Source organism: Pelophylax lessonae (genome assembly GCF_965119305.1).
Source record: "Pelophylax lessonae genome assembly, chromosome: 1".
In the NCBI taxonomy this organism is placed as follows: domain Eukaryota; kingdom Metazoa; phylum Chordata; class Amphibia; order Anura; family Ranidae; genus Pelophylax; species Pelophylax lessonae.
The window spans coordinates 497397090-497410158 of record NC_138768.1 but is presented as its reverse complement, the minus strand read 5'-3'; the positions used below and the strand labels follow the sequence as shown (position 1 = coordinate 497410158).

General features: G+C 47.8%; 1 protein-coding gene across 2 annotated transcripts in view; it reads right to left on the bottom strand.

Annotated features, from left to right (window-relative positions):
- The window catches only part of MFSD12 (major facilitator superfamily domain containing 12), a 388387-nt gene extending 375530 nt beyond the window's left edge, over positions 1-12857 (bottom strand). For both annotated transcript variants that reach the window (XM_082275559.1, XM_082275560.1), the window contains exon 1: positions 12574-12857. In XM_082275559.1, coding sequence (XP_082131685.1) covers positions 12574-12838 — 265 coding nt within the window. In that variant the 5' untranslated portion in view covers positions 12839-12857. The remainder of the gene's footprint in view (positions 1-12573) is intronic.
- Positions 12858-13069: the final 212 nt, after the last annotated feature.

Genomic DNA, 13069 nt, shown 5'->3' with positions numbered 1-13069 from the left:
CCTGGGCACTCCTGGTGCCCCCTTGGTGGTTGATGTTGGCCACCACGGTAGCATTGTCCATCTGTACCCGAACAGGATGGCCCCGAAGGCGATCCGACCACTGGAGACAAAGTCTGATCGCTCTCAGTTCCAAAATGTCGGAAGGGAGGATTCCTCCTCCGACCAAGTGCCCTGGGCAGACAGGTTGCCCAGGACTCCACCCCAGCCCGACAGGGTGGCATCCATGGTAATCACCGTCCAGAGCAACGGACGGAAGGATTTTCCTTCTGACACAGCCGGGGACTGAAGCCACCACAGAAGATCCATTCTCAAGGAGACACTCAGATCCAGGGACTGAGGCAGTCTGTCCCACCTGGCCAGGATCTCTGCTTGAAGAGACCGAGTGTGAAACTTGAGCAAAGGGTATCAACTCGAAGGCCGATACCATCAACCCTAGGGACCGCATGCAGGTCCTGAGTGACGAGGATGGCTTGTCCCTGAGGGACCTGATCTCGTCCTGTAAGGTCCGGAGCTTGTCCTCCGGCAAGAACACCTTTGCTTGAGCAGAGTCCAGAACCATTCCCAGATAGGGAAGACGAACCGAAGGAGACAAGGCCGACTTCTGTACGTTGATGGTCCATCCAAACTCCTGGAGCGTCTGTACCATAGTGGACAGATCGCGCAGTAGGTCCTGGCTGGCACTCGATCTTAACAGGAGAGCGTCTAGATATCCCAAGACCCAATGCCTTGTGCCCGCAACACGGCCAGAACAGGCGCCACTTTGGTAAAGACCCTTGGAGCCGAAGCGAGACCGAAAGGCAACGCCACAAACTGATAGTGATCCTCCGCTAATGCGAACCAAAAAGGTACCTCTGGTGACCCTCGAAAATGGGGGATGTGTAGGTACGCATCATTCAGATCTCTAGAGGCCAGGAATTACCCTGGACTCAGGGAGGCCACCACCGAGCGGAGGGATTCCATACGGAACTTCCGAACGCGCACAAAGCGGTTCAGCGCTTTCAAGTTCAGAATTGGACGCACCTTGCCCTCCTTTCTGGGCACAGTGAACAGATTGGAATAAAACCCCCGAAACCTGTCCTGATGAGGCACCGGGACAATCACCCCATGGGCAAGGAGATCCTGCACTGCTTGACTACGGTCCTGCAGACGCCCTTGGGTCAAATGAAGATGAGGGAAAGAACCAGTTCACCAGCCGGGAAAGGAATTCGATCTTGTACCCTGATCGAATGATTTCCTGAACCCACCTGTCTGGAATTTGGAGCAGCCAAGGTTGGAGGAAACCGCGCAAAAGTCCCCCCACCCAAGAAATGGGTGAGGGCGCCCCTTCAGGCAGAGGCGGATTGACCAGCCGCACCGGCATTGCCGGACTTCTGCTTGCCCGCCCAGGGCTTCTTCTGGCTACCTTGGCTCTTGAAGGGCTTGCCCTTGGTTTGATTCGGAAAGGCACGAAAGGACCCTTGATTGGGTCAAGAGGCGGAACCCCGCTTGCCACGAAAGGACTTGTTCTTCGAGTTCTGGGGCAGCATGTTGCTCTTGCCCCCCCGTGACACCTTTTACCAAGGTATCCAACGCCTCGCCAAACAGGCGAGAACCAGCATAGGGAAAATCAGCAACCGTTTTCCGTGATGTCTGATCAGCCGACCAGCTCTTCAGCCAGATCAGTCGACGGTTAAGCACCGCAACACTAGATAGCGTGCTACCAAAGGGGCCTCATTTAAGGCCGCATCGCACAAATACATGACTCCTTGGTGAATTTGGTCCACCATAGCCAGTGTGGCAGAATCAGACGCGAGGTTGCATCTAAGCAAGTCCAATCAGCCACCGCCTGAGCCACCAAAACGGACGCGAAAACAGGGCAAGGAACCCACCACCGTGTAGGAATGGCAGGCAAGAGACTCGAACCTCCTGTCCGTGGGATCCCGAAAAACCGGGGTCTCCTCAGTAGGAATCAAGGCAACCTTGAGTAACACGGCCACAGTGTGATCCACCTGTGGAGGCGCACACACCATCGCGATTCCGTAGCCGGGGCAAAGGGATAAAGCAACTTAAACCGACTAGGTACCGTGAATGGACCGTTTTAAAGTGCGCCACAGTTCATTCACAGTGTAATGAAACTCAGCGGGGCAGGGAAAAACCTGCACCGACTTGCGGGTCCTGTGTATCCCAAAAGAGGACACAATGCCCGGAGGACTGAGCTCATCCTCGAAGTGTAGTGTTTCTTTTACAGAAGAGATTAACTCATCTATAGTCGCGCGTTCAGGCGACCCCGGGGGAGAAACATCAACCTCCTCTGCCTCAGACCCCAGAGGGTCCAGGGATGAGCGAGACCCTGAAAAGGGCACGCCTGCCGCAGCAGCCACTTTACCATCTGAATCAGAGGAGATAGATAATCTGGGCCTTTTCTTAGCAGCACGTTCAGCCATCAGCACCTCCATTTTGGACACTAAAGACGCCACTATGGCGGCCAAATCAGGTATAACAGGGGCCACAGCAGGACTGGGGTCTCCCACCAGGGCTGGAGGGAATTTGCTGTCCTGAGAATCCATTGCCCAAGTCAGAAACAATAGAGCAATAAAAAAAAAAAAAAAAAAGGTACTGGCCCTTTAAAATCGCCGCGGAGTGCGCAGCCCACCGCTCTATATACACATACACAGTGACAAAAGACCCCCCCCCAAAAGGAGAAGAAACTGAGCCAGGAAGGACAAAACAGAATTATGGAAGAGACAGTCTGCAGAGCCCACAGAGTGTTACCACATCGATCGCTGCTTCAGAGGAAAAGGAAGTGAGGTCATCAGAGGCTGAACTATAAGCTGCAAGACCCAGGGAAAATGGCTGCCCAATGAACTGAATGGAAGGCTTTGGCAAGACGGCCGCCGAACATGTGCTCGGAACGATCGTTCTGCCACACACAAGATGGCGCCAGATGGTGCCAAAACAGCATGCAGTTAAGCCCACAGTGAAGCCATACATGCTTGCCCATACTTAAAATGGCTGACCGTGCGTTTTTTACCCGCTGCGGCAGCCGCACACACAGTCTGCACCCCAAAAAACACTGCAGTTACACAGGGGAGGGGGCCCCCAAACACACAGCACCGCAGTGCATGTAAGAGGAGACCCCCGCAGGGATCGCATCCGGGAGCCCCACACAGGCACAGACATGGGGAACACACAGCAACACAGGACTGCCACCCAAAACAGAGGCCCCACACAGAAAGTACTTACCTGTACCGGACGGCGTGGGGTGCCCCTATGAACGGAAAGCCACTGTCCTCATCTGACAGGGAATGCTGTTAGCCAAGAACAGGACACTGCAGCACCGCAGATGTGTCCAGTGAGGTAGCCACCTCACAGGCTGCATCCCTGCTGCAAGCAGGGATGGGTCATTCATAATGCCAGGACGAACACATGGCTGAATGCTCGATGGCGGGCTGGGGGTCCCTCTGATCGGTCAGTCAGATTCCCAGCTCCGCAAGAATCCATCTTCATCCGAAGATCCGACTAAAAACTAAAGCTGACAAAAACTAAAGCTGACAAAATAAACAGCTAGTAAACCAAAAGAAAAAAAAAAAAAAAAGAAGATTACAAAGGCTGAGACTGTAGCCCCAGCACAGGGAAGCCTAACTACTCCTGACTCTAGGCAGAAACAAACTGAGTTGGGAGGGATCATTGCAGGGGGGTATTGACCAGTGGGACAGCCCCCATGGGTGTGTCTATGCTAAATGCTTTGTTCTTTTGACTAAGTCTTATGCCTAGCTACTCCTGCGGAGCGGAAGTCAATACCCAATAGTGATGACTTAGAGGTGGCGGCGACTGTCTGAGGACGCAAGAGAAAAAGTTGGTTTGGTTACAGTGTAGCATGACTGGGCAATTGTCATTTAAAGTGTGAGAGTGCTGAGAATTGGTCTGGGTAGGAAGGGGGTGTAACTGCCCTGTATCAAGGTGGTTAAATAAATCAGGACTACTTACCAACTAATACCTGGCAGAAGAGTGTTTTTTCTACTGCAAAACATCAGCAGAAAAACTATGCAAGCAACAGGTCTTTTTGCAGAGATCTGGTCGCAGATGTGCGATTCCAGGAGGCCATCATGCAAATTGTTGGGCACCAACAAGCTCTGCCCCTGAGAAGTAGGGAATAAACTAAGTCCCAGATGATATTTCTATAAATAAAACAACCATGCTTGGAAAGAAAAAAAAAAAAAAAAAAAAAAAAAAGGAAGAAGTATGTAGTGGTATACCCTTACATCCACACCACAGATTGCATCATTACAAATGGTCAGAAATGGAGTGTCTACAACAGGGCAGATTTAAACAATACCTTGCAAACTACACCACATTGGGACTACACATTATGCCTACAAACAAGGCCCTCAGTATTGGTTGCAAAAGGGAAAGAGAGCTCGCACAAAAGACCACTTTAAGTGTTCAAAATGGTGAGCCTCGCCTTTGACTTCAGTCGTGTTGAGTTTAACAGTATTGGCTCTGATTTCCTTGTCAGCCCCAGGAAATGTAGAAACAGATTGTGCCCCCACGGTGGCAGACTGGCTGCGGAGGGTCAAGGCTAACAAGAGGGAAGACCTGGTACTGACTTTACAATACAAGCAGGAATAATACCATAATACCTGGGAACTCTGTAACATCTTTATTTTACCTGATGAGGGTGTCTCTATACTCACCTCCTAAACCATGGCGTGGTCTCCATCACCAGGGAGGAATTCTATTCTTCTCCTTGCTCTTACACCTCCCCCACTGCCTTTCCTGACCTCCTCCCCCCTTCTCTGTTCTCCTTTCCCCCTCTTCCCTTAAGCCCCATACACACGTACCGATTGTCGGCCATCTTTTGTCCGGTGCGGTTTTGTTGGTTGAAAAGTGCTCAAGACTGCACACGAATTTTGTCAGCCAACAACAACCAACTGCAGAAGTGATGTCATGTTCTGGTCTACTTTTCGTGTGTTTTTTCTTCTCTGAGCATGCCCAGTCTTGATCATCACATTTTTGTCGGCCAAAATCTGTACTGACTGAGGAACAATCGGCCATTCTTTGTTGGCCAACAAAAATTTTAAAGCCTACACACCTGATTTTGTTTGGCCGAAAAGTCGCAGTCGGAAGCATCATACTAACAAGCCGACAATCGGCCGATCGGACGTTGGCTGAATATTTACAGCCGACAATCGGTACGTGTGTACGGGGCTTTAGTCCCCCTTTCCTCAATCTCTCATCTGAAAAGGAGGGGCGTGCAGTGGGTGGTACGAGAAACCTAGCGTTCGCTTTACTGACAATTCTGGAAGACTACTGGGTGAATGTACTTCCATAGTCATTTCCACACCCATACCTCCTGGAGTGTGGCAGCTCAACACTGCACACCATGTACAATTGCTTGGTTTCTTCTGTTTGCATTCCTTGAACGTATTCTTTCACCCTGCTATACTCTCCAGTGTTTCAATAAAGTTTTTTTTTTCTCAAAATTTAAAACGCTAGAAACCGTTGTAATGGGTCATTATTCAAGAAGTCAAATGGGGACAACCATGAAATGTCCAGAAATGCAGTGGCTGGTACTGCATGAGTGCTGTGATGAGCAGGGTTGAGGTCCGTAGGTAAATAGACTATTGGTTGGGATTTGAGAAACTTCTGATGTGTTCTACTCTATTACGGACATCTCAACACAATCTTGCTGTCTGTAAAAAAAAAAAAAAAGTCTATTTCAAAGTTGATTTAAATTTCTAACAAATGCCAAGCTTGAGGTCAGCTTAGATTTACTGAAGAAAAATCCCACACTTACTTTTCTCTGAGTAATTGGGTTTTCCCCATCTGTGCTTTCAGAAGAAGAGTCAGTCATATAATTACTTCATGGTAAAGGGTGTTATGAAACCCAGAAGATCTTTAAAGCTGTTAAACCACAGACAAAATTCCTCTTTTTTTTTTTGTATAAAAAAAAAAAAAAAAAAAGCTTTTACAGGAGCTTAGCCTGTACAAACAGCTCAATGGTATCCTATGTGCCAATGCACATTATGACGTTTACAAGCATTTTAAGCCAGGCATGTCCAACCTGCGGCCCAGAACCGCAGGCAATGCGGCCCACTGCCCCCTGACAGTCTTTTTTTGCTGGGGAGGAAGCAAGTCGAGTCAGGGGCACAGCCACAGCAGCTTCCAACTAATGGTAGGCAGAGGCTGAGGGGAGGGGGGAGGCGAGCATGTGCAGTGTTTCTGACTCCTACCACCATGACCCACTTCAAATCACTGAAGTGGTCATGGTAGTTAGAGTGTTCCTTTATTGTCTCTCAGAAGAAGTAAACCTCTGTATATTGATTCCATTTGATCATCCTCTAGTTGTGATAAATTAGTGCGGGGGGCGCGGCGGCATTTTATTACATGCCTTAACTATAGTATATATTTTATATGCGGCCCGAGAAAATTTCTCTACACAATGTGGCCCAGAGAGGCCAAAAGGTTGGACACCCATGTTTTAAGCTCAAAGTTTAGAGGAAGAAATAAATCCCTTCTGGTTCGCGTTTGAGAGAAGTTTTCTGGCAGAAAAAAAAAAACCCACACAACACTGAAAGCTCCTAAATTCATGTACAAAAACGCTTTTTTTAAGCCCAGTGTGCATGGACCTTAAATAATCACAAGTTGATATTTGAAACATGAAGGTGTCTTGTGCGAGATCCCAAAGCAATCCGGGGCTATATTAAATAAAGGTAAGATCTGTCCCTATGTTGAGTCACTTTACACCAACAGCATGGTTGTCAGAAGGAAAGGCTTTCATTACCTTGGCACTTTTTGAAGCAATTTTATGAAGCCTAACAAACATGTTCTAAGCAGAATGTGCTTCTCAGCGTTGAGGGGCGGATTGCCAATAACCGGCAAATCCCGTTTACATCCGTGATCAGCTTCCATTGGCTCTTTGATCACAGATCACTGCCGATGTGCAGGGGGCTTGCAGGCAGTGCAAGCACATCACATGACAGCGTCCCAGCAAAATGCAACTGCGCTATAGCCATCATTCTTCACTCGGCTTCGGATGCAGGCCCTGGGCATCTTAGGTAAGGGAAATCTGCCACTGATATATTATAACTTGCTTTAGTGTGTCAATTTAGAAAATAAAGTAATCACTAAGATTTTAAAGCTGTAGTAAACCGCAGAATTAAAAATCCCCTGCAAGGCAATGGCATAATGTGCACCGCATACTAGCACATTATGAAATACTTCCCTTAGAACGAAGCCCTCCAACGGTGCGCTGTCACAGATGACAGGGCTTCTATCTTCCTTCAGTCCTCCTTCCAGGTTCGATGGTTCCTGGTATGTAAGTGGCCAGGGCCACGATCATACATGTGCAGGAGACCTTGGCTCTGTAGGTCTTACACAGTATGCCGGACCATCAGAGCACATGCGCCGGTGATGTCTCAGGCTGCATTTAGTGTGAAAATCTCCTAAACCGTGAAAGTTTAGGAAATATTCACTGTACCTACAGGTAGTACAAGTTCAAAAAAATGACTACCACTTTATCTCAGTTAAACAACAGATGAAACATTTACAAAAATAGGTTTTTCATACTTTTCTTCATGCTTCCACCACTACTTTTTTATTCAATGCTCACTAACTGCTATGCAGGCTACTACTGCCCCCCCCCCCCCCCGGATTGTTTTAGCATATCTAAGGGACAGTATCGCCCACTACAGGAAGCACTGAAACAGAGTGTAGGCACTGCAATACAGGTGATGTGGTACCGGCCAGATCACCACGTTCAATAGTTCAATAAAGGGAAAAAGAATAAAATAAAAATACAACGAAGGCAGCCATCATATGAAATCATTGTTAAACTGCAATATACAGCATTTTTGGTTTTGGCTTTCATACCTCTAAACTCAACAGAACTATAGACTTCCAGAAGTTGGAGAGAAAGACGTTGCATCTATGCTATAAAAATGCATAATTATAAGCTGCTTGCACATTTGTAACTCATATAAAGACATGGTGAACTGTTGAATAGTATGAGCACAAAGACTGATTCCTTTCGTTTATAAGGGACAGGCTTTTAATCTTTTTTTTAAACGCAGAAATATTTGTTATTGGTGAATGTATTGGATTATATGAAATTTATGTACCGTTACACTTTATAAAGCAGCATTTAACCACTTGCCGACCGCCGCACGACTATCTACGTCGGCGGTCAGCCCCTCACAGGCAAACTAACGTAGGGCTACGTTGCTTGCTTGTGAGGGTCTAGGGGGCGCGCTCCCGCTCCCGCATGGTCACGGACCCCCCCGCGCGTGTGACCAGCGGACCCGATGTCCGCCGGCCACTCGGCGATCGGCGGGGGAGAGGGAGAATGTCAGGCAGCTTGTGTAAACAAACTGCCTGTCATTCTCCTCGCTGCAAAGACACTGATCAAACGGATCTGGTATGTAGATCCGTTGATCAGTGTCCTTACAGCTAGAGCCACAGCCAATCACAGTAGAAACCACGCCCCTAGGGACACACAGCCCCTCCCTTCCAAATAAAGTTAACCCCTTCACTACCAGTGTATTTTTACAGTAACAGTGCATATGTATAGCACTGATTACTGTAGAAATGTCACTGGTAACCCCAAAAGTGTCAAAAATGTCAGTCAAGGGTCCGATCTGTCCGCCGCAATGTCGCAGTACCGCAAAAAAAAAAAAAAACGCAGATCGCCGCCATTACGCGTTAAAAAAAAAACAAAAATGACAAAAATCTTTCCCTTTGTTAGTAAACGCGATAACTTTTGCGCAAACCAATCAAAATACGCTTTTTGCGATTTTTTTTACCAAACATAGGTAGCATAAAACAAATTGGCCGAAAATTTTTAAAAATTTTGATTTTTACATTTTTTTGGGGGGAATTTCATATAAAAAAATGTGAAAAATATTGCTATTTTTGCAAAATTGACGCTCTTTTTTTGTTTATAGCGCGTGATCAAATACCACCAAAAGAAAGCTCTGTTTGTGGGAAAAAAAAGACGTCAAATTCGTTTAGGTACAGCGTCGCACGACCGCGCAATTGTGCGTTAAATTCACGCAGTGCCGAATCGCAAAATACCCCCTGGTCGGAATGGGGGTAAAATCTTCCGGGGCTTAAGTGGTTAAAAAGGTAGGGGAAAGACTAATAGCCAGATTATTAGGATTATAAATTTCAAACTTCTAAAGATACTTATCACTGGAGTGAGGGCATTCCACTTTTTTTGGTGAATGAATTTAAAATAAAAAAACAGAAAAAACACAGAACGGTGGTAAATGGCTTTCAGAAATATCCAAAACTGCCCCTTAACCACCCACCTATCACCTATAATATAGCCAGAGAGTTGTTCATACATCACGGGTGCAATTCTTTGCAAAAACACAGGCAGTTAGGAGAGGGCAGTATTGCCTTGAATGCTTGACAGCAGCACCTCAGCTACACTCTGAAAAGCGTTCCGTCAACAAGTGTGAACCTAGCCTTAGAAGTACAAAGTAAACAATCATTCACACCTTGTATCACCTCCTTATGGATGGTTATTGAGAGGGCAGTAGAGAAGCAGCTGCCAGGCATTCAGGAGGCAATGCTGCGGTCATCTAAAAGCTATAATTTTAAACATCCAAAAAAGGGGATTTTCTGTGCAAATACTGCACCACAAATGCAGTCCTGGTGCACCCCATTTACCTGGATTGGTCAAAAAATATGCACTTATTTTTTGTTTTGGGAACCTGTAAAGCACTGCAGCAGCAAACAGCAGATCGCTGATGCCAAGCAGGTCTCCTGCAGTTCTGTCAGTATATCGGCTTCCCTCTATGAGGAATCCAATACATTCTGACAAGAAGGCTCAACGAACTATCACAGCGCCTTGGTAGTTGATTGAAAAGTACAAGCTGACAGCCGTAAAGGTTGTCAGACCTTGCAGTTTTCCCATTCACAGAGGACGGTGAATGAGTGACACAGTGGGGTGGGCAGAGCCCCATAGTGCATACAGCACCCAATATATATGTGCCTATATACCAGGAAGGTGTACGATGGGAATATGAACTTTACCCCATAGGGCATCTTCTTTCTTGCTTGTGGCAGCAGACACATGAAGATCCACTGTCTACGTTCATAGCGGGGATGGGGGCTGGGCATTCATAACATGTTACACCCGAAATATGAGTGTAACATGGTATAAAAGGTGAATCCTTTAACATGGATACCCCCCCGCGGTTTGCATTACCACCGTGCGATTTCAATCCAGTGCAGGATACAATGTGTTTCCCACACCGCATACATGTGAACCTGAGCCTTAAGGCTCATTCATACGGGCATATGCGTATTTTCTGAATAGATTGCTGGTTCTTGAGAGCCGAGCTAGCAGAAGATTCTTTGTAAAAACACGCCTTCAAAGGAGTTGTAAGGTCCGGAAGTTTTTTTTTTTTTTTTTATCTTAATGCAGTCTATGCATTAAAGCGGAGTTCCGGCTTCGGGGGTCAATTTGAGCTAAATTTTAAAAATACCCCCCGGGACAGTCAGGGCCTAGTACATTCCATAATGGATAGCCTCTGAACTGTCCCGGGTCGCACTTACCTGTAAGAATAAATACTTACCTTGAAAATTTCAAGTGCCATCTCAGGTGTGGGCAGCTGAAGCCGCAGTGTTCCTCTTCCGTGACATCGGAGTCCCACAATGCACTGCACCGGCCCCACTCGTCACTTCCGGTGCAGGGGCGGCATTCACTGCTAGTGAAGGGATGCCGGCACCTGCACCGGAAGTGACGAGCGGGGCCGGTGCAGGCGCATTGATTCCTGGGAGCGATGACGTTCAGCTCCCAGGAATCATCTCAAACCGGAAGTGACGGTGCGGGCAGCGGGAGGAAGTGGGAGGAAGGTGAGTATATTTTCTTCTATAATAAGGTAAGTGACCAAAAAAAATCAGCACTATCTATTTCTCTTTCAGGTTGCCCTCAGCAAGCGGATGGCCCAAAATCAATTTTTTAGATTTTGAGGCCGGAACTCCGCTTTAAGATAAAAAGCCTTAGGCCCCTTTCACACAGGCGGACCGTTCAGATCCGCCAAAAAAAATGGACAGGAGGATCTGAACGGTCCCCCCCTGCATCCCTATGAGGCATTGGATGTCAGCGGAGACATGTCCACTGACATACGGATCCATCAAATCTGGACAGATGGAAACCCTATTTTCCATCTGTCCAGCGGATTGGATGGGATCGGATGAGAACGGACATAAAGTCCGTTCCCATGCGATTTCCTCCATAGAGATGCATGGGGAACTGACAGCTGTGTCTCCGCACACAGCGCAGAGAACAGCTGTCATCCTCCTGCTCAGCGGGGGGATCGGCGGATCGATCCCCCGCTGAGAAAAACAGAGTCCGTCCAACGGACTCCCATGTGTGAAAGAGCCCTTAAGTATTTAGCAGCCACCCCCCCCCCCCCAAATCCCCAGCACCCCCTAATACGTACCTGTCCACGAGTCCCTCGGCAGTCCTGGGACTCCCCCCTGATTGGCTGAGAGGAAGAGAGACGAACAGCAGCTGTGTGTTTGAATGGACACACGCAGCTGCAGCTTGGCTCGGGTGCCCCCATAGCAAGCTGCTTGCTGTGGGGGCACTCGATAGGAGGGAGGGACCAGGAGCAGCCACGAGGGACCCAAGAAGAGGGGGATCCAGGCTGCTCTGTGCAAATCCACTGCACAGAGGTGGTAAGTAGAATAGGTTTTTTTTTTTTTTTTTTTTTTTAAAAAAAACAACAGAGACTTTACAATCACTTTTGGTACTCACCTATAGGCCCCTTTCACACTATCTGTCCCTCGGACGGATTCAGTTTTTCTCAGCGGGGGAATCGAGCCGCCAATCCCCCGCTGAGCAGGAGGATGACAGCTGTGTCTCTGTGCTGTGTGCAGAGTCACAGCTGTCAGTTCCCATGCATCTCCATGGGGGAAATCGGATGGGAACAGACCGTCGGTCCGTTCTCATCCGATCCGCTGGACGGATGGAAAATAGGGTTTCCATCCGTCCAGATTTGAAGGATCAAATGTCAGCAGACATGTCTCCGCTGACATCGGATGCACCATAGAGATGCATGGGGGGACCGTTCAGATCCGCCAAAAAAAAATGGACAGGCGGATCTCAACGGTCCGCCTGTGTGAAAGGGGCCTTAGGCACATTTGTATGCAAGATCTGTGCGGCCATGCCCTACTTTTTTTGTGCCCGACTCAACCAACGTTTTGACACGTAGGCCTCATTCGCACAGGCATACAAGTTGGGTTCTTGCTGGCAGAGCGTATATGTGCCTATAGTACTATATGCATATAAAATCTGCAGCAGGGTCCTTTTTTTCAGCACACATTTTCTAATACAGCGCTACATGTAGATGCGTACAAAAACTAAACGCTGTGCGCAGCATTTTTTTCTGCCTAAATGAATTAAGCCTTAAGTGGGCAATTGGAAGGATATCATTAACCTCTGGACCTGCTGTTTTTTCCACCAACCCCCGCCTGTATGTATGAGGAAACCTAAATTGTTACTAGAGTCATCCATTATAAAGGAGTCAGCTTTCTACAAACATTATTACAACACTTCCTTTTTGTCATGCCCACACATACCAAGTAGATGCCAGGATTTTCGGCGTCCACATCGCAGGATACAACCATGTCGGTCCGACTCATAGCCGATCAGAGGGGTACACAGGCCATCGGCTACCTGGCCCACCAGCAGGAGGATCCCAGCGTTTGCAGAGCTGAAGCCCAGCACGGAGTGGAAGTACACCAAGAAATAGGTGAACCACATGGAGGCACACAGGTCATTCAGAAAATGGCCAGTCGCATAGCTGAGCCTCTGGAGGAGAGGGAGAGGAGCCAGGTTTTCCATGCTGTTTCCAAGGAACGCTCACCACCTGCCACAACGGTGCTCTGAGGGGACAACTGAAATAACTAAGGTGACGCCGTAAAAACAAGGCTCATGTCCCTCCTATGATAGCGGCTACGATAATGGGACATCTCACTGAATTCCGGTTTTTAAAAGGAACACTGGTGTCACGTGAGGAGATATGAAGTTCCTCATCCCATACTACGCATGTTTCCACTTTCCTCAGGCACATGC